This window comes from Callospermophilus lateralis, chromosome 3, assembly GCF_048772815.1.
Source record: "Callospermophilus lateralis isolate mCalLat2 chromosome 3, mCalLat2.hap1, whole genome shotgun sequence".
NCBI lineage: Eukaryota > Metazoa > Chordata > Mammalia > Rodentia > Sciuridae > Callospermophilus > Callospermophilus lateralis.
Window position 1 is genome coordinate 111728653 of NC_135307.1, and position 20910 is coordinate 111749562.

At 51.9% G+C, this 20910-nt stretch overlaps 1 protein-coding gene across 1 annotated transcript in view; it reads right to left on the minus strand.

The window, feature by feature from the left end:
• The window catches only part of Itga11 (integrin subunit alpha 11), a 114876-nt gene extending 95816 nt beyond the window's left edge, over positions 1-19060 (minus strand). The window contains exon 1 of the mRNA XM_076851002.2: positions 18934-19060. Within this exon, the coding sequence (XP_076707117.2) occupies positions 18934-18985 (52 nt within the window). The 5' untranslated portion in view covers positions 18986-19060. The remainder of the gene's footprint in view (positions 1-18933) is intronic.
• Between the last annotated feature and the right edge of the window lie 1850 nt (positions 19061-20910).

Here is a 20910-nt window from a genome sequence, read left to right on the forward strand (position 1 = left end):
CTGGTACTATCTCCCTCTTCCCAATTTACTTGGGTTCCTCAGCCCCTGCTTGGTAGAATCAGGCGAATCCCTGATTACAAGAGGTGGAACAGGAAGACCAGGTGAAGCAGGATGGAGCCAGAGTCCCCTGGGCCCTGGATGTCAGGATGAAGCACAGGCTTTGAGTTGACAGCAAGAGGAAGTCACTGGGTGACCCCTAGCTGTGGGCATCTCAGTCTCCACAGCCAAGACCTCACCTGGATCTCTGGGCCCTCCCCTGTACAGTCTGGGTCACCCTGAGCTTCCATTTTCTGGTATGCTAGGAGCAGGGGTAGGTGGAGGAGGCTGGAAATTTCACCAAAATTCCCTGGTACTATCTCCCTCTTCCCAATTTTACTTGGGCCTCAAGAATCTCCACATCTGAATGTGAATCACAGACAGAAGGGGGGTAGGGAGAAAGGATTCAGACACACCCTAAGCAAAAAGATGGGCGCAGTGGACTTCCTGCAGCTCTGGAAACACACAGTGCATTCCAAAGCAAGAAAGAGATGAGCTTTAGATGCCCGGCTGATCTGCACCATCTGCACTGCTGCCCTTTTGCCCAAGCAAATAACGAAAACCTGATGGTCCTTGCCCTGTTGCCAGCCAGGCTTCTCTTTACCCAGGAGGCACTGTCTCAAAGATGGGCGCCTGAGGAAGCAAAGCCAAGCCTTGGGGTGGGGGTGGGGGGCATGGCTGGAGGCCGAGGCCCTAGTCTGGGCTCCTTTAATCAGCACTAGTGAGATTTTGCAGAAAGGACGGGGGAACCAGGTCCTCTAAGCTGGGAAGCTTCTAGCCAGTTGAGAGAAGAGGACTCCCCCAGAGAGGAGGTACAGTAGCTCAGGGAGCTCTCCAACTCTGGGGAGAAGCAGACTTCTCCTCCGAGGAGACCCTGGGATCTGGCACTGGCTCCGGGAGGCCTGCAGGCTGGTGGGCATCTGACCCTGATCTTGGAAGCCCCAGGTGGGTGAGGAATATATAGTTCTTCCCCACAGCTAGCTCCTTGGCTGATGGGGAAATGGCAGTGGACTGTGGGCCTCTCAGGGGCAGCAGCTCTGCCTCTATGTCCACCTGAGCGTGTTTAGTGGATCCTGGTAAGTGACCACACTAAACTTATCCATCTATCCCAGGACTCTGAGCAGAGTGAGAACAGCGACTGGATTTTATTTCTCTCTTTATTTCCACCCCAGGGCCCAGGCACAGAAGGTCCTCAGTAAAATGTGCTGAATTAGAGTAGAAAATGCAGCTCTGCTAAACAACCACCACCAATAAACCCTCTGCACACCCCTACAAGGGAGATAGAAGTATTAACTCATTTGTCTTTACAACAGTCCTAAGAGGCAGATATTATCATGACCCCTGTTTTCAAAGTGAGGCACAGAGATTCCATCACTTGCCCCAAGTCACACATCTAGTAGGTGTCAGAGCCACGTGGTCTGCCCCAGGTTGCACCATGAGTTCCAATTCCTCACTTTTCTCTCTGCACCCTTTGCCACGTCACTACAGTTTTTGCCACTGAAGAGGCAGGGTAAGGACTGTGCTCGGTGGTGCATGCTAGTAATCCCAGCCACTTGGAAGGCTGAGGCAGGAGGATGGCAAGTCCAAGGCCAGCCTCTGCAACGCAGAGAGACGCTGACGCAAGATAAAAAAAACCCAAAGGGCTGGGCATGACCACAGCAATTGTTAACCGATGCAGCCTAGCTCTTCAATGCTGGACTAGAAGGGAGGAGGAGGAGCGGTTTCACAGTATCTGGACAAAGATACGGGGAGAAGGAATGCTGGGGAATCTGGGGACTCACAATTTCTGGGGAGTAGCCCAGACATTCCTTTTTCAGGATCTCCTTGAGGAGACTTGACTTTAGGCCCCACTGGGCCTGCCCCCAACCTGTCAGGGAGCAGTGTGGCCCAGCACCACTCATAGCTTGTCCCTACCTCAGCTCTGCACCACGCCCAATAACTGAGCTGTCCTTCTCCATCCAGGAAGATGCCGACCCAAACCGCCAGACCTAACCGCCCTCTGTGGACACTGGGCTCTGGAGCACAGCACCAGGGCTTCCTCCACCTCATTTTCTTCCTTTCTAGTCACCATGGGACAGGAGCAGGACACGTTACCACTGGGTCGAAGGCAGCACACAGCAGATATTATCAGGGAACTTATTAGATTTTACTTTTATGAGTAAGCAAAGGTCTTAGAGATCAAATCATTTATTTGTCCCTAAACTTTGTTTTTCTCAGCGAATCCCAAGTAGACACAAAAGGTTGATGCTGAGAGGGGAAGCAGGAACGAGTAGCAGGTTCCCAGCCCCAGGAGCAAATCTAGGACACTTTCCTTGGAAATTTAGGGGTCCCTGGAATACAGTTTGAGAACCGCTCTATTGAGTCGAAGACCTCGGTACCCTAAGGGGGAAAACTAGGGCCCAGAGAAAGGTGGGAGTTGTCCAAGGTCGCCAGTGGTTCCTCATGACCCTCCGTCTTCCCCATCAGTCCTGTGGCAGGACCTCACTCCCGTCATCGTCTTTTGGGTCTGGGTGCTCCAGGTTGCATGCTGGGTGGTGGGGCCACCCCACGGGGTACGATATGACTTGTGGTCTTCAGAGTCTGCAGCCGTGCTGGGGCCAACAGACAGGTGGTGAAGTCAGCGGAGTCTGAAGCAAAGCCAAGAGAAGTTGGGACGGGGTGATCTCAGTTCTAACGTCGGCCGTGCCATCAGCTTGACTTGTGCGTCTGGGGAGTCCCTGGGCCTCTCGGGGGCCCCATATTCCCATCTGGAAAATGAGAGATTCGGCCTCTGACACCCAAGGTGCAGCCCTGGCACACATCAGTAGGTTCTTCTGGACAAACACACAGCTGACTTCCAGTTGTCAGCACAAGAGCATCTGTCTTGAGTCTCCGCAAACAATTTAGAATTGGAGCCCAGGCAGCGGGGAAGAATGCAAACTCATCTCGATGCTGGCCAGAGCCAAGTATATTTGGGAAGGGAAATCTCCAGGCAAAAATGATAATATTTTGCATTCCGGAGCCAAAGGAAAGAATTAGAGAAAATCATCTTCTAATGCTCGGCCCCCTCCAGGCCTCAGCTCCCCGCCCCTCATTTGCACCCTGGGGACTTGGCTGTGGGGCCTTCTGTCTCTGGTTGGGGCTTCTGGACACATCAGATGTCAGGAAGAGAGAGACCTTGGTGAGTGTCCAGGAATGTGATCACCTTTCCACAGAAAGCCCTGCCCAGCCCTGGGGCTGGACTGTGCTGCTAAAATCTCAATGAGATTTAGGGCAATGGACAGCAGGTCCTCCTGGCTTCCCTTAGACCCTCTTAGTTAAAAAAATTTGTGGACCCCAGGCTGTATACTCTGACTCCTTGATGGCAGGACTATGTGGCATTGGAATGACCAAGGATCTGTCTCCCTGGGGTCTTCTAGGAATGGGAGAACCTAGGGGAGATGGGGAAATATGGCTGTCAAAGGCCAAAGGGTGGACTCCCGACTTTAAGACAGCTGGTTCTAGGACTCAGAAACGGGGACATGGATATATGGTACCCACCTCTTAGATGCTAAGACTGCTGTGGTAAGAACTAGGCTGGGCATCAGGAAACTGGGTTTTTCTCCTGGGTTCTGCCGCTTACTGGCTGTGTGACCTTGAACAAGATACTTCCCCTTTCTGGTCACCAGTCTCCCTGGTGGCCTAAAAATGTTCACAGTTCAGATGTCCTAAGTCTGTGTTCTCTTTTTCCTCTGGATTCATTTCCAAATCCATCTCCTTCTGAGGGGAGGGGCTTGTAGACCGTGGGTGAGCAGGTGGTGCTTCCCCAGCGAGACTCCATCCGATTGCCTCCAGGACTGAGAACATCCCCCGGCTCCCGCCAGCAGTTGGTCCAACACATGTGTCCTCAGCTTCAAGCCACTTCTGAAGGTAGGCTGTCCCCCAGTCCCACAGTGATTTAGCACCAGCCTGCCCGGCCCTTCTGTTAGAATCAGAGGCTGTGTTTAGGGGAGCCGGCCTGGTGACACCAGCCACTTCTCACATCTGGCCCAGATGCCCTCTTTTACTGGAGAGCAAATTTGCCCACTCTTGGGTCTTCCAAGGAAGGGGATGCGCCCCCTTCACTCTCGTAAAAGCCCCTCTGTGTTCTCACTTCTGTCACTCACACAGAAGTGTCTGACTTCTTGACCCAGTGACTGCCCTCCGGGTGGGACCTCCTGCTTCTCTGCTCATGGGCTTCATCCTGCTGCGTCTTCTGAAGGAAAACCATGGAGTCCATCCCGCTTCCCATTCCCCCACCACTGACGTCACCAGCCAACCACCGTCCTTCCTCCTCTTCCCGCTGTGGCAGCTGGTGAAGAAGCAGCTAGAGCCTTGTCTCAGGCCCCTGGCTTTCTGGCCTTCATGCAGGGCAGGTCGGAACTCTGCCCCAGGAGACACTGGGCCGAGTGCGCACACAGGCACAGAGCCCAGGGATTGCGCAGTGTGGAGGAGACCCGCAGAGAGGAGAGCAGCAGCACTGATTTCTCCTGACAGTCCCCGTCAAGGGGCAGAGGGTGGCTTCCATGGGAGACTCACTAGGCCTGGCCAGGGAAGGAAGGGAGAAGGGGGAGGCAGTAAGGACGCCCCACGGAGAGGCGTCACCTCGCACACCCTTGATTCTCAGGGAGATTAGCTCATTGGGGAAACAGCAGGTCCCCAGTCCACACCCACTGCTGCTTCTGGCAGCAAGTGGCTCTGCGTGCGCCAGCGGTTAGAAGCAAGGTCTGCTTCATGGGAGGCTGTGGCCACAGTGTCTGCCTTCCCCAGGAGGAAGGGCCCTGGGTCTAGATGCATTGGCACGGCCTCTTGAATGTTAAGTGTGTGAAAAAAGAACCCATCAGGAATCAGAAAGCTCTCTCCTGGGGGTGATGAGGGGGCTGAGCATCCTCACTGGATGATTGCTAGGTCCACTTTAGCCAAGAGTTCTGAAGACTCCAGTGGCCTTAATGGCATTTTGAAATTGGTAAAGGGTGTGCTGCCTGGCACGAGCTCACCAAGTTCACCTCTTCTTCATCCAGGAAGGACTTGAGTGGAGAGACACAGGGCGGCCTGCCCTTCACCCACTGCCTTCCATCAGTGCAGCCCCCTTCCTCTCCTGCCAGGCCCTGGTGTGACCTTGGAGGACCCTGCCTTGCCTGCCTACCTCTCTCCTCTAAGACAGTCATCTCAACAGAAACCTCCGTTCCCTGTACCATTCCCTCCATGTCATCCGCTGTGCTAAAGAAACTATGTTTGCTACTATTATCACGATGGCCTTCCTCCAATCTCCAAAGCACTGGAAGCTCTAGATAAGGAAGAATTCTCTAAGTCAGAAACAATCAACCTATGTGACAGTGGGGACACCTTCACTGGGCCGCGGAGGAGACCAAACCCCTTTGAGGGCCAGTGGTATGCAGGCTGAAAGGGAGGCACTCATGGAAGCATCCAGAGAGAAATAGCAAGTGCTGGTGAGAGCCATGGAGGCCCTTCTCATTTTTTTTGAGAAATCGGTAGTTGGCCAAAGTGCTGGTTAAGCAGATGTCAAGACCATGGAAAACAGGCCTGAAAATTGAAAACAGCAAACTGAAATTGGCTATAATTAACATAGTTTTCCTCCCAGTCCTGGAGAGCCATCTCATGCCTTCAGAGGACACATGAATCACCTCCTTCAGGACTAAAGTCACAGTTTTATGAAGGCTAGTGTACTTTTCTGTCTTATATCATTCATCCTTTTCTCTCCGTAGGGATGGGACTTCTTCCTCAAGCTTTCAAGAACTGCTACGAAGGATATCAAAGTACCCAAATCAACCTTAGGAATCTCTGCATTATACTCATTCAAAGTACAATCACGTCTTGATCAACTAAAACACACCTATGTACACACACACACACGCACCCCAGGTTGGATGGAAAACTGGTCTCAAGAGTTGTGACCACAGATATACCCCTGCAGCAGGCTCTGGCCAACGTGCTGGACCTTGGGCTGGTGCCTCCCACCTCCCCTCAGCCCCCTCCAACGTCAAAGTGGCCCAGATTCTTGAGACCCCCCTTTCTGCCCCAGGCTAACTCAGGCTTGCTTTGGGAGCCCCAGTAGCCATTGTCCAGCTGCCTGTGGGGGCATTTTCACTTGTCCAGGAAGGAGCCCTGGGTTTTCTTTTCCAAACTTGTCTCTCTGCCAGCCTCCCCATGCTGGGAAGTGGGGTTCCCACCTCCCCACTGGCAAGTCAGAGGCTCAGAGTCTTCCTGTGACTCAACTTCCCACCAGCAAATCCTGCAGGTTTCACCCCTCAGGTCCTCTCCAGCGTGGCCACTCTCCTCTATCTCCTTTGTCATCCCTTAGACCCAGTCAATCTTGTCATTTTGGACCTAGATTTTGGCAAATCTTCTACACGGGTGCTCAATTCTAATTTCGCTCTGCGCTTTGCAGCAGCCAGAATGATTTTTTAAAAAGGCCCCTCAGATGGTGACATTTTCTTGCTTATCACCTCTGGTGTCCTCATGGCATTTTGAGTAGATCCTGGATCCTTCCCCAGGCTCGCCCAGTGCTGCAAGACCTGCCTTCTCCTCTACCCCACGAGTGTCACATTGCTACCCTCCTCTCCGCAGCTCAGGCACACCAAGCTCTCTTCCCACCTCAGACCTCTGCACTGCTGCTCCCTTTGCCCGGGACAGTCTTCCCCAAGGTCTTGGCTCAGCTGGTTTCCCCTCACCCTCCAGTGTTGATGTCCTAGCCAGGATGGAGAACCCACTTTTCCTCCTCACAGCATCTTCTTTTTTATTTTTACAATTTAAAATAGCCACAGGTGGTTGTGAGACCTGTTTGCTCACTTGAACTCTGTCTCCTCTCTCAGTGGGGTTTAAGTCACAGGAGGGAGAGGACCAGCATGTGCTAAGGCCTGCTCACGGGAGCTCATGGGGTCACACTGGTAGCTTGAAATTGACCCTGAGGAGAGGATACACCAGGGAAACTGGCAAATGCTATAAATAAGAACTCTTTCCACTCTATCCCAAGAGCCAGAATCTGTTGTTAAGCATTTACCAGTGCTCCCCTGGAAGGGACTGTTTCTGGGTTCCCACTTTATCCTCAGCACGTGGAACCGTGCTTAACACACCGTAAGTGATCAATATACATTTGTAAAAGAGACAGCAAAAAATGAATATGAGTGTTCAGACCTTTAAGACTCTTAACCTGACAACTAAGGGTTGAAGGGGAGTGTGATACTTAGAGTCTCAGAGAGGGACTGAATTTGGCTTCAGAAGCCCTAGTTCTAATTCCAGCATGGCTTCTAACTTGCTTTGCAACTTTCAGCAAGTTTCTTCCTCTTCCTGGCCCTCAGTTTCCTTATCTGAAAAGGCATACATTAAACTAGTTGCCCTATCCCTAAGTCCTGTTGTACGTTTCCAAGAAGTCCATATATGTACACTTTTATCATCTTTAAAACTTTACTCTCTCACTGCTGGGGTCTCTGTATTACACCAACTGCAGAGGGTGCTGTTTATGTTGTAGTGATGTAAGGTATGCAGTGCACAACCTGTATAGCGGTACGTGGCAGCCCTGCCTACTCTGATCCTGGCTACAGGCATTTCAAGGAGAACTGAATTGGCTATCTGATATACTAACCAGCTCAAAGAGCTCTGACAGTTTGGTTTTGGTTTTCCAGTTCCTAAGCATGTGTCCCACTTGTCATGGGTGTATGGATCAAGAGCCCTGGGCATCTAAGATTAGTTCTAAGCCAGCAAGTGTTTGGACAAAATAAGAGCAAGACAAAGCTCAAGATATGCAATTTGTGGCAGGGCTTTCCCTTGGAGGAGAGGAAGTAGGATAATGAGGACCCAGAGAAGTGCCAGGCCAGTCTGACCCTGCTCTTTGAATGTAAACTAAAAAAAGGAATCGCGGGGGCCCTTCCCTTCCAAGTCTGTGGGGCTCGCCCTACAGTGGTACACCCCACCCACCGGAAGAGTTTTCTAGTTGCTCAGGGCTCAACACAGATGCACCAGGTGCCATTGCCCGGCTTGGTGTGGATGGGGCATGAGGGAGTGCAGGGTTCTGTTCCCTGATGGATATACAGGTCCTTCCAGTCTTCAGTATAGGTCAGCCTTTCATGGTTGCAAAGCCGACTCAATTGCCTACTGCCTCGTTAGGTCCTTAAATATGTCAAGGACCATGAGTTCATCTGCCTTTGCTAGAAAATGGACTGCATTGTGAGGTGGTGAGTTTCCTGTCATTGGAGGGTTGCAAGCCATGGATGGTCACTGTCTGGGATGTTCAGATGCTTGGTGCTGGATCTCTCAGGGACCCCCGAGGCCCAAGACTCCTCTCAGATGGGTGGACGAGCAGGGGTCAAGCATGCACTGTGTCCACCCGTGCACCAGAGCAAACTGTTTTAAAACAGAGTCCCCATGGTTAACTTCTTGTTCACCTACGAAAGGCAAAGTTCTGGCTCAGGGAATGTTCATGGAAGCATGGACGCATAGCCCCCAAAGGGCCTTTGGAAACACAAAGGCCAAACATTTCTTTGAGAAGTGACTGAATGAAGCTCACTCTAGTTCAGTCTCCAAGCTTGACCCGGGGTCCTCATCTTGACTCCAGGGCTCTGCCACTGCCTTAGGCTTGAGAGGTGGAGGCCAGCCCCAGGCTTTGGTCTCTACACTGGTAATATTCAGGGTTGGCCTGGATTGGTCACCTGGGCTGAGTTACGGCTGCTTTCAAGCAGCCTCTAGTGATAATCACTAGGCTGTGGGGCGGGGATAGAGGGCAAGTGGGGAACTCCTCTGTATGAGTTAGTTTGCAGTGGTTTTCATGCCCAGCAGGCTGAGCCGAGCCCAGCCTGAAGAGGGGGCACAAACTGGCATGAACTAAGTGCTTACGAGGGGTGTGTAGGGCACGGAGGTTCGATGGTTCCCAGGGGAAGAGAAAATAGGAGAGAAGGAAGGGAACGGTTCCCCCTATCCAAGGGATCCAGGCAGGCAGCCTTGTGAAGAGTAGGGGTGCTGCTGATGAGGGGAGAGAGAGAAGTCACATGACACATGACACATGACAGAGCTTCTGGCAGCGGTCCAGGAGGGCTTTCCTTTCTATAGTTGCCAGAGAGAAGAAAGGCAGCAAGTTCCTCCCCACTTCCACTCACTTCAAAATATTCGTTAGGGAGGGGGTTGGGGGTTTCTTTGTCTTTTGTAAGAGCAACAGATTTGGACGCCCCTCAGGTTCCATGTAAAATCCCCCTTTGCCTTCACGAGTGGGCACCCTGGGAAGGCTCCCCTTCCCTGCCTACGCCCAGCAGTGGAGACCAGTCTAGTGGGGCCACTGCCCACCCAGGCAGCTGCCAGAAACAGCCAGGGACCTGGCTGCTTGGTGGTGGGGAAATGCTCCTGGGCCTTACCCTCACCTGGGCCCAGCGCAGGAGAAGAGGGACCCTCCTCTGCCTGGACACCTGCCAGCTTCCCTGAGGGCTCCTCAGTGGGTTCCCAGGGAGCAGCTGGCCCTTGAGGAGACCTCGACCGACCGAACCAGGTCTGTCTCCTAAGGAGTCCCCCAGTCACATCTGATCTCCATAGTACTTCCCTTCTGGGCGCTAGGAGCCGCAGGGAATTTGTCCTTCCTGGGAGGCACAAGGAACCACGTGTCCCCATGGAGAGAGGTTGATTAAGTGTGAACATGAAAACTTGATTACACAGGAGTTTTAAAATTATAAGCAAATCAAATCCTGGGTTTTTCCAGCAATTATTGCTTAGGATGAGGTTCTGTGAAGATCTTGAGTTGATTTAAGGTTCACTTAAAGAAAACCATTAAATGAAAGCACCACGGGCTCCACAGGTAGAGCCAGAGTTGTGTGCAGGCAGAAGTCGGCTTTGGGCTGGAGAGTGCTAGAGCACTTGCCTGGCACATGTGAGGCACTGGGTTCGATTCTCAGCACCACATGTAAAGAAATAAAAATAATAAAAGTCCATTGACAACTAAAAAATATGAAACAGAACAAAACAACAACAACAAACAAAACCCAAATAAGCAACAACAAAATATCATGAAAGAAGATGGCCTTTGAGATAATAAGCTCTGAGTTCTGGATTCTGGCTGTCTTGATTAGCAGCCGTCATCTGACCTCTCAGAACCACAGTCTCTGGAGTCCGACGGCCTGGTTTGCATCCAAAGCTGTGACTCTACCACCTGGGAGATCTCGCTCAGCGACTGCACTTCTGGGTCAGCCAATGTTGCTATTAACATTGGTTGAGCATTCCATTGCCGCCAGACATTCTGTTATTGGGTGGTATTTCCAGTTTTTCATACTAACCCTACAAGGCAGGGTTACAAGATAGCACTGTGATTTTCATGACACGATCCAAAGAGAAAAGTCACTTGTCCAAAGTCCCACACGTAATAAGCATCAAGGCCCATGTTGAAAGCCTGTGTCAATATGACGGGTTGGGGCTCAGACCCTGTGTTTCCGTCTGTGCAGTGGGGGTTCATGTCATAGCCTAATGCACCATGGATGGCTCTCGGTCTATGTTCAGCCCCTGCCATCTTCTCCAGGCACTCCCAGCTCCTTCTTGGGCACCAAATAACATGGCTACGTTCTGCAGAGTATGGTTGATGTCTGAATCACTACGTTGTGTGGGAAACGAGGCTTTTGAAACTTCTGCTCCACCCTCACTTCTTGCCTAGGTTTCTACTGTGTCAAACCAAGGGTGGTGGGGGGCCGGGCTGGGGGGCAGGGGTGTGTGTTGGGGGTGGGTTTACGATGTGCCCGATGGGATGCAGGCAGATCCACACTGAGAAGAGAGGAAAGAGCAGAGACCATCTTGGGGACAATTGACCACAGTCAGGCCTGCCGGCGGGGCCTCTCGTGCAGCCTGCCAGGGCTGCTGCCCCTGGCTGGCCTCGCCGTCAGCAGCAAGCACATTCCACAGCTGATGTTTGGCTTGTGGTCTGGCCTGGCTCTCTCGATGGTTTCTTCTGCTCTAAATGGCTTTCAAAAGCAGAATCTGAGCTCGTCTTAAGTTTGGGGCATGAATCACTGCTTCTGGGCCTGAAAAGGGGATGGAGGGACAGAGTCTCCATGCTATGAACGCTTGCTCTCACTCAGGCCTGTCTGTGTGACAGCTACCAGTCATTCGAAAGGCTCAGCGTCAGACTGGCTTCCAAGCTCCCAGGCAGCATACCGACGGCCCCCGCCTGCCCCACAAACCCCATCAGGGCACATGTACAGAACTGACTAAATTTCCCCACCTTGAACCTCGCATTTCCTCAGCCAGGGGCACCGCTTGCCTGTCATTTGGGCTGGGGATTCAGTCCAGTGGTGGAGTGCTGGATGTTTCCTGTCATTCCACCTGCTCGCCACTGTCATTCTGTCACATGTAACCTCTTCCCTACCTCCTCAGGAAGCTTCTGCAAATGTAGATTAGAATGTCCTAATGCAAATGTCCCTACCCTCCCTCAAAACTCTTCAATGGCTCCCATCTGCCAATCCAAATGCTCTCATTGGCATTTGGCTTCTTTCTCAGTGGCTCTAGCCCACTGTTCGGTTCTTGCAGTTCCTCACAGTCCATACTCCAGCATCTTGCTCACCCAACATCAGGTGGTTTGCATCAATATACTCTACTCACCTCTTTTGCTGCCAAGTAAATCCTTCTTTCAAAAAAAAAAAAAAATCTGTCTCCTACCCCTCAAACCTCAGATTCCTCCATCTGTTGCTATATTATAACCGGTATTACTTCTTCCCTTGTACTATCATCATTTATCAAGTATGAGTACAAAGAGATTTCAGACATCTGTCCTGCCCTTAAATATCTCTCTGCGTCTCTGGACAGATGGCTCTTCCACTCATTCGCTATGAAGCACCTACTGCATCTAGCACTACGCAAGACCTGTGTCTGCAGTGGTGGATCCGAGTCCTGGCATCTGTTCTCGTGGTCTCCCAGCACAACGGGGAAGGTGTCTAGGCAGTGGAAGTACCACTGGGTGGGCAGGAACAGGATACCTTGAGATCATGTGAGGGGGCCCAGGCTCTGACTAAAGGACCAGGCAGGCTTTTAGGAGGCCAAATGGAGACCTGAAGGATCAGTGGGTGGTAGCCAGGAGAAAAGAGGGACAGGATCAAGGGGGATACAGGGGACAGTGTGAGTGCAGGCTGGAAGCAGCTCTTGTATTTGGACAAGTCAGAGAAGCTCAGTTGGATGGGGTGCTGTAGGGCCAAGCAGGCCTCCGTGTATGTGGTCTTGCTGACAGGTGAGTCCTGATGGAGACGAGGGCCCGCTGGTCAGGATTTGGCGGGCTGTGTTTGTTAAAGATCAAGACTGAACCCATGCCACTGCACATCCCTGGGGCTGTGGGAAGGCCAGTTCTGCAAGACTTAGCTTTGCAACACACCAAGGTAGCTGCTCCAGAGCCCAGCGTCAAATTCTCAGAGGTCCTCCCCAAAAGATTCTCAAAGTCACCGGAGACAGAAATGTTTGTGGGACTTCAGAACTTAAAAACCATCTGTGGGCCTTTAGAGTTGCTCCATGGATACCCCGCCTTCCATGCATACCAGCACTTTGCATGAGCCTGTACCTGAGGGGTCTGCAGAATGCTCCCCACTCCCACATTCCCCAAGGCCGAGTCGGTGCCTTGTCTATAATTTGGAGTCTCCACACCCTAGTCGCTTGGGCTTCATGGGGGCTCAGTACATGCTGATGAACTGGACAAGTCACTCAGGTCCTCATCCGTAAAGTGGGATTGTGTGTCTTTCTTGCCAAATGACAGACCTGTAGGCAGGACCATGTGAGTAGGGCTATTTTGCAGTGGGTCCTGCAGATTATGTAGCTCATCCTACAAGTCGTATGAAGGAACTTGGAGAGGAACTACGTCTGCTAAGGGACTGACGATCACCACCGATCATTAACTCTAAGGGCCATGAGCTCCAGGAAAAGAGCACCCCCAGCACAAGGAGAGGAAATGAAAACTGTTTTTTGGCCTTCTTCCTTGAAGGAAGAGAGGGTGAGAGCCTGGGAATGGGCTAGGCTGACAAGGAGGATGGTGGAGATTAGGGATATTCCAGAATGATTCCAATGATCTTTCATGACTTGACTGCCACTAGTATAGAAAAATCTACCATTAGAACATCATTTCCCCGATGGAAGTATTATTTACTCCTTAAGTTCCCCTCTGGGTGTAGCAAATTAGGATCTAAACCTCACCCTTGGTCAGAAGACCTGGCCCTGAGTCCCCATGTGATCTTGGGGAAAATCACGGAAATCATTTAACCCTTAAGAGCCTCAGCCTCCCCATCCATCTAAAGGGGACATCCTTTCCTGACAGAGGAAGGCACACTCTTTGCAGACTGTGGGTGGGAGCTGCACCTACTAGCCCATTTCATGGTTTTTCCATGGCTTTCCTGAGCCCAGCTCTCTGATCTATAGAGAAGAAATGGGCCCTGGAAATCTGCAGGGTCAGGATTTTTGGTAGTCTGGCTCAGCTGGTGAAGCTGCTTGGGGAAGAAAGCTGTCAGCCCCAGCTTCAGAGGCATGAACCCCTTCTCTGTGTCATCCTGTTTGGAATCCTGGAGCATGTTGCTATAGTAACTTCCCTAACTCACCCACATGCCACGTAGAAAAACCTCTGCCCGCTTTAGAGCTTCACCATCCAAGCCACAGGCTGGGTTCTTCTACCTTATAGGAAGAGGCTGGCTGTCAGGGGCAGGGTTAGGGTAGGGCTCTGATTGGCTGGACCAAGCCAAGCAGGCCCCCAGCCTCCCCTGTTTCCTCTGCTGGCCAGTCCTGGTGCCTAAAATGCCCCGGTTTGCTCTTTATTCCTTTGGTTTAAGGCACAGCCCAATTACAGTGCAAATCCCTTTGGGTGGGACACACTGAGTTGTCCTCACTCTTTAGCGCTGATGAGCATGAATGAACTTAATAGGCCTGAAGCTCCGAGCAGGTTTTGATTAGGGGAATGGAATGGGCAGGCTGGGGAGGAGAATGGGCTGAGCGGGAACCCTCGGGCAGTCAGTGTCCCAGGATATCAAGGCCTTTGGGGACAGGTGGTTGAGCGCTTGTGGAGTCTGATCTGGGATAGTGAGGAAAAGAGGATTTCAGCCTGCGAGGCACCCGTGAGGACCCCATTTCACCAAGCCAGCATCTTGCATGGAGGAGTTGGAGTCTAGCTGAGTCTGAAGGGGCAGGTGCCCCACTCCTGGTCAGGGAGAGTGATTGTTTGCACCCTAATTTCATTTTCCCTGAAGTCAGCTCCTTTGCCAGGGCCCCCTATTGTCTTTCTATGCTTTCCAGTCCCATTTTCCAAAGAAAATCACGCATGGATTTAGAGCCGTGGCTTTGGGTCAGGCAAATCCTGATGCTGCCTCTTACTTTATGGACATGATCTTGCACTGTTCATTTCTCTTCCCTCGTGTAGCCTGGGGATCACAGTAGTGATTTCATGATGCGGTTGCAAGGTCTAGCGGAGATGCACGGAAGTGTGTGCACAGCAAATACTAAGTGACAGAAAGGATAAAAACTGCTCTGTGATCTGAGGGCTTGCTGGGAGCCAGATGCGCTCTGATCACGTGACATGAATGAATCACATATGGATGGTTAACCCGAGCATCAGCTTATGAAGTTATTCTACCCATTTTACAGTTGAGAATACTAAGCCTCGAAGGGGCTTATCTAGGGCCGCCCAACTAGAAGGGAGTGGAATGCAGGTGACCTAGCTCCTGACCCCTGCTTGTGCTGATTATTACCACTGCTGCCAGGTCAGTGTTCAGGTGAAGGAAGAATTGAGAGCACGGGGAGGGGACTGGGCCACTCTGATTTTTCCTTCCGAGTGAGATTCTACTCATCTTGGTCTTAAGTACTCAGTGTGAAAACTCTCCACTGAAGTTTTTTGAAGCTCATTTCTTTTGGGTTTACAAGATGACCTATTCTAGTCTCCCCCCATCCCCTCCTCCCCTCACTGGGGACAAACTCCTAGGATTTCAGTGGCATTAGGATTGACAGGATAGACACAGTGAAGCTGGGGACAGTCCCACCTGCACCATGGCTCACTATGGGAAGCTCTCCATGCTAAGGAGTGTGGGTGTCTTGAGCTCACAATTGCTTCGGGGAAAAGAGTTTCCAATGACTATGGATCCTTGGTGAGAGCCCTAGATTTGGGGGTAGGAGGGGCACGGGGCATGCAGTGAGTGGCAGAGATGTCAGTTTTTTGAAGTGCACTGGAGCATTTTTAAAGCTTGTTTTGTAGCAGACCCTCCTGGAGTCGGCCAAAGGCCACTGTCTGGGGAGGATCATGACAATTGCCAGGCAGGCGCACTCCAACAGTGACCGGATTTAATTCCAAAAGGAAGATTGAAGTCTGTGGTGAGATGATAGTATCCCAAATCGGGCCTTGTGGAGAGGAAAATGAATTTCTTAAATTCTTCAGATGAACTCCCTTCTACATATAAGAGCCAAGTCAGCTCAGAACACAGTTTTCTCCTAAGCTTAGGGGTTGAGGCAGGGTGTGGGGGCTGGGGATGAAAGGAAGTTCCCTGATGTGGAGAGAAGAGTGAGGAAGCTTCCACTCCCGGAGGGGAGAGAGGGAGATGCAGAGAGAGCAAGGGTGAGGTGAGACACTGAGTCCCTCCAGGGCCCACAGACCTGTGTGGGTGGCCTGGGAATCATGGGAAGGACAAGATTTGCATCCCATCTTTGGGGGTCCATGGTGGAGTGAGTTCTCACTGTGATTAAAACCATAGGCCAGGTCTTTGGAGGGAGGGGCTGGGGAAGTCTTGGTTTATTTAGACTCCTGGCAAAAAAAGAGAAAGAGGGTGAGGCTCCACCTCATCTCCTTAGGACCCCAGAGCCTGCATGTGGTGTGGAGGGGTTCAGAGGCTTCTCAGCTCACAGTGGCTGAGGGTCTTGGCCCATAAGCTCCCAGCAAAGTGGACAAAGGGGAGGGAAAGTGACAATGACAAACTGCATCTTCCAAGCTAAAGAGGCTTGGTTTATTTAGGGCACTGGCCTATATGACTCCTCTGAGTCTCCAACAGATTTCCCTTAGATTTCTCTTATGGGCTTGAGTTTGAAAGGTATATATCTGTCCATCTTTAGATCCTTACAGACAGGAAGACGATGATGGAGAAGAAAGATAGCCTCAGCGAGTGCTTAATATATGTCTGGCACTTTCCCAGTACAGTATGTAAATGTGCTTATTTGATCTTCATGACAACTTTATACATTCTATTATTATCCCCACTTTGCAGGAAATTAAGGCACAGAAGAACCATGTAGTGCCTTGCTGAGGGCACAGAGCACTAACTGGCAGAGCCAGACCTTTTGCAGCAGTGAGACTCTTTAGCCTTTGCCCCACTCTGTGTCTGGTTGTGCTTTGTGTCTTTACGGGGCTTGGCAGGTAACAGGGGCTCAGGTGCATTTTTAAAAGAATCATCGCTCTTACTATGGATGGATTGTGATGGGAAGTTCTGGTCAATGGACCTACTCTGTCTGAACGTCAGCCATAAATGTCTTCAGATTTGTTATTTCTTTTTTCTTTTTTTTTAAGGCTTTCCTGATAGCTTTGTCTACCCCATCAGCTTAGCCATTCTGCAGCCAGGGCTCTGAAAACGTAGAAGCTCTGAACTCAAATTATCTTAGGGACCACTCACTCCCAACCTGGCCTCTAGTAAATCTCTGGTTGAACCAAACTGTGCCACCACCAGTAGGCAAGCTTCTTGGGAATTCTTTACATTGCATCCATGTGACACACGGGTGACAGATCAACATCAATTCTGCCCTAGGTCCTTGGGAATGGACCCAATGACCCCTGAGATCCTTCCAGTCTGTAAAGTCTAGGCTGACCAACATCACCTTTGTGGATTTAAAAAATACACCTTTTTTTTTTCTTTAGCATCCTAAAATCTGAAGAGTCTCACTTAAGTCACACTGACTCTACATACTCTTCCAGAGTCCTGTTCAAATTTATCTCCTCCTTCAGGAAGTCACCCTTGCTTATTCAAATGACATTGAACTTCTCTCATCTGAACAGCTCCTAGTTTCTCTGCTCCATTGACTCCCTGGCACCTCTGTTTAGCTCTCCCTGGTCTCGCTTTGTCCTCTGCTATGGGCAAGGCTCAGACTGCACACATGCTTAGGCCCTTCCCCCAGCTCCCTGCAAGCAGATGTCCTTTTTTCAACATTGATTGATATGTTTAATAAATCCCATATTTCAAGAACCCAAACTGGCCAGACATAACGCAGAAGTGGTTTTCTCCATATACAGGGAGCTCTGAGTCACAAATCCTGCGTCTTTAGAGGTCCTTTAATGTCACTGTCCTTTACCACCTCTCTTTCTTGAATGACAACACCATTAACAACCACTGACTGTGCTCCTGTTGGAGAGGTCACAGAACCAGTGCAGGGCTGGACAGACATGGGTTCTGGAGCCGGAACTGAAAGCCAGGTCTGATTCCAAAGCCTTTTTGCTCTTAGCTTGCTGAGGTTGCGACTGTCCCCCAGCTTGGAAGGCAATCATTCCACCTTAGATTATGGGGCAACATATCTGGCACACAAGAGAAGATTCTTTTTACTGTGACTGGATTTCAGTGATTTAAGGACAGTTCCTGAAGTCACCCTTCTCCCATCTAAATGAAGCTGGAGTGGGCTCTGCCCCCTGTAGCTAATTTCTAGACGTTTGTGGGGCCTGGTGGCAGCTCTTCCTTTTCTCCCAAATCCAAACTTCACACACCACTGTTTGTTTTAAACTGTCACTCTAGGACCTAAACTGAACCCCCGAGCTGGGACCTCCCAGAAGTTTGGTATACAAAGACAGGAGGGCTCACATGTTTCCTGTGGTGTCTGCAGACTGGAGAGAGGGCTGGAGGGTCTCCACCTGCGCTCCCGGAAGGCCCCTCTCCGGCTGCCACACCATCAGATCCCAACTACTGGCTCCAGCTCAGGCCAGGAGGCACGCAGAAGGGGAGGAGAATCCTGGCGCCCACACCCAGCCCGTGCTCCGGATTGGACCTTGCTGGACATTCCGCACGCAGAATAGGAACCCCCAAAATTTCCTCCCGCCATAAAACAGCACTGCTGGCGGCCGCCCCGTGTGGCTAGAGCTGTGCCAAGACCTGTGACTAGGTTCCCGGTGCAGACAGCCCAGGTCTGACTTCTGCGGGACTCGGGTTGCCAGCTGCGCCCCCACACCTGGAGTACATTAGGCAGCTACGTGCGTCTTGGCGACCGCGGCTTCCCCCCGGATTATTGAATAATTGCATAATTCCAAGCGCGGGTTGTGGGGGCGCTGTCCTATTCCGACTCCGGGTATCAGGTAACTTTTCCAGAGGTCCTGGACTGCGGGACAGTGTGCAGCCGCCTGTGACCGGGCAGATGAGGATTTGCCACAGCCTAGGGGCCAAACGCCTTAGGGCTTCCTTTAGTACCCGGTGAGATGAACTCTGGGCAGCTTTTCGCTCCGGCGTCTCCCTCTCCAGCCTCTGGGGCTGCGGCGCCTGACTCTCCAAACTCCGGGGTGCGCCCCCAGATCCAAGCACAGGCACCGAGGCACGCTCGCTCCATGTGTCCATCCCCTTTCCCAGTCGGGGCCACTCGCCTTTCACACTCCTGGGATGCCTGACTACCCCGGCCTCTGTGTGGGAACCGCAGCACGGCCCTCGGGGACCCAAGGCACCCAGCGGTGCCACCAGCCCTCAGCGCTTTTTCAACTTAAACCTCCTCAACTTTTCCCAACACACCAAACTGCGGACTCTTAAGATGCTTCCGCGCACCTCGATCTTTTGCTGAACTTGGAACCTTTAAATTGCAGTCAGTCCCAGGGGACCCACGACCCCAAGAGCAGCCAAGTTCCGACCCTAGGAAGCGTATGGGGCTCCCTCTCCTAACATCTGGATCCGTGGTCCCAGCGGGCCAGGGAGGGACTTCCAGAGACTAAGGAAGGCAAGGAGGGACACGTACCTGGCCACAGGCTGAGCGCCCAGGCCACCACGAGGCCCCTGGGCAGGTCCATGGCCCGCAGTGCTGCGGCGGGTTGCGGGCGCAGAGCGGCAGCTGGGGCGGCGAGCCAGAGTAGCAGCCTCCTCTTCTCGGCGCCTGGAGCCAGCACTGCGCTCAGCGCCGGTTCCCTGACAGCCGCGGCCCTTTCGGAGGAAGTGGGAGGGCTCGAGCGGCGGGGAGGGGCGCAAGGCCACCACATGGGCTCTGGCTTCAGGCCAGTCTCGGCCCCTCTGCCACCTGGGCAGGAGGCGTGCAGCGGCCACGACGTCCTCTCCACATCTGGTCTTCTCCCCCCCGCCCCACAACCACTCCTAGGAGCCAGCTACTTAGGCGGTGTGCCACCTGCCTCTCTGTGACCACCACCAAATCAGGGTCTGCTCAGGAAAGTGGTTCAATAGTCCCATCTCCCAGAGAAAAGAGCTCCACAAAGCCCAGACGGATACTGGAGGTGATCCAGCGATACCCTGTGTGACTCAGGTCTCCCTTAGACCAGCATAGTGGACGTCCCTTCATCGTCCATTCCAAGACATCCTTTGTCTTTCTGCATCCTGGGTCATGAAATGTAAAGGCCAGAGATCCTGTGACCCTGGAATCAATGCAGATCCGCCCTCCTCCACTCTCCTGACCTCCTCCTCACCCTCCACACCTGAGCCATGTTGAGGCACCTAGGAGGACCTGAACCACGGTAACAAATCAAGATGCTTTTCTTTGGCACCCAGACACCTTCCTCCCCAGCCCTTGTAATAACAGACAATCAACTTCAAAGCTTATTTGTTGAAAAAGCTTTTAATCAAGCCATGGGCCACAACTGTGAGTGCGGTGGCTGGCCTTCCCAGCAGGGGAGGAGCAGAGGCAGAGGGCAATGGGTGGGGAAGATGGAGCAGAGGACCTGTCACTTTCTTAGGAGGGTCTTCCTGTGCCCTTCCTGTCCCCTGTCCCCACTATTCAGGTCCTCAGACACATGCTCATCTTCTCTCTCTCTCTCTCTCTCTCATCTTTATTGTACTTAAAAGAGAAACTAGACTCTGATTAACAGAATAATTTGATTAAGTTCTCTCTCCCTGAAATCTCTATGAGCACTCAGTCCCTAGACACCAGAAACACAGGAGGAGGGTGGATGAATGGATGAGTACAGGAGGTGGGGTTTTCAGGCTAGGAGAGATTGGAAGGGCTTCCTGGAAGAGATGGCAGGGTTCCTGAGGATGAGCTGGGTTTTGAGCAGGCCTGTGTTCCCATGAATGGAATGGTGGGCTTGTGTTGGCCTCTTCAACATCGCTCTTTTCTTGGTAGTATGGTGGCATTTACTTAATATATTCACCTCTGCTACTTAACTCTCTCCTGTGCTTTCCTACCCTGGCCTCCTCTTTCAGGCTGGGTAAAGGACAGAGGAAGTGCTGAGAAATTAACAGAGGTCAGGGTGGGGAAGGGGGTTGTGGCCTTGGGATGAGGCAGACATTTGATGACACAATGGAGAAGAAACCAAGTGCAAGAGGACCTTGCAGAACCCCTTACTCAAGCTACCCTGTGAGCCCACTCCTCTCAAGACTTCCTAGTTATGTGACAGTGACCATGGCTTAAGGATTGAGTCAGGATGCTTGGAGCCTAGAGCACTCTTACCAGTACCTGCCATCCAATAGGCTGTGACCCCTTCCCAGCCTTGCCCAAGTTCATGCTCCGCCTAGTGGTGCTCCAACTATGGTGCCTTGGAATTACCCAGAGCACTTGTGAAAGCTGCAAATTATCTGAGGATCGGGGAGTTGGGGAGGGTACCCCAGGCCCTTCAGAAGGGGGAGAATCTGCACACTGCCTGTTGAAGGGGTGCTCTGGGTGGCACCACGAGTCTTGCTGGTAACAATTCTACCCTTCATTAACTTTCATCATGGTGTGGGAGTCCTGAATACAGTGTGTGTGCTTCTGCATAACACAGGACTGTTGGGA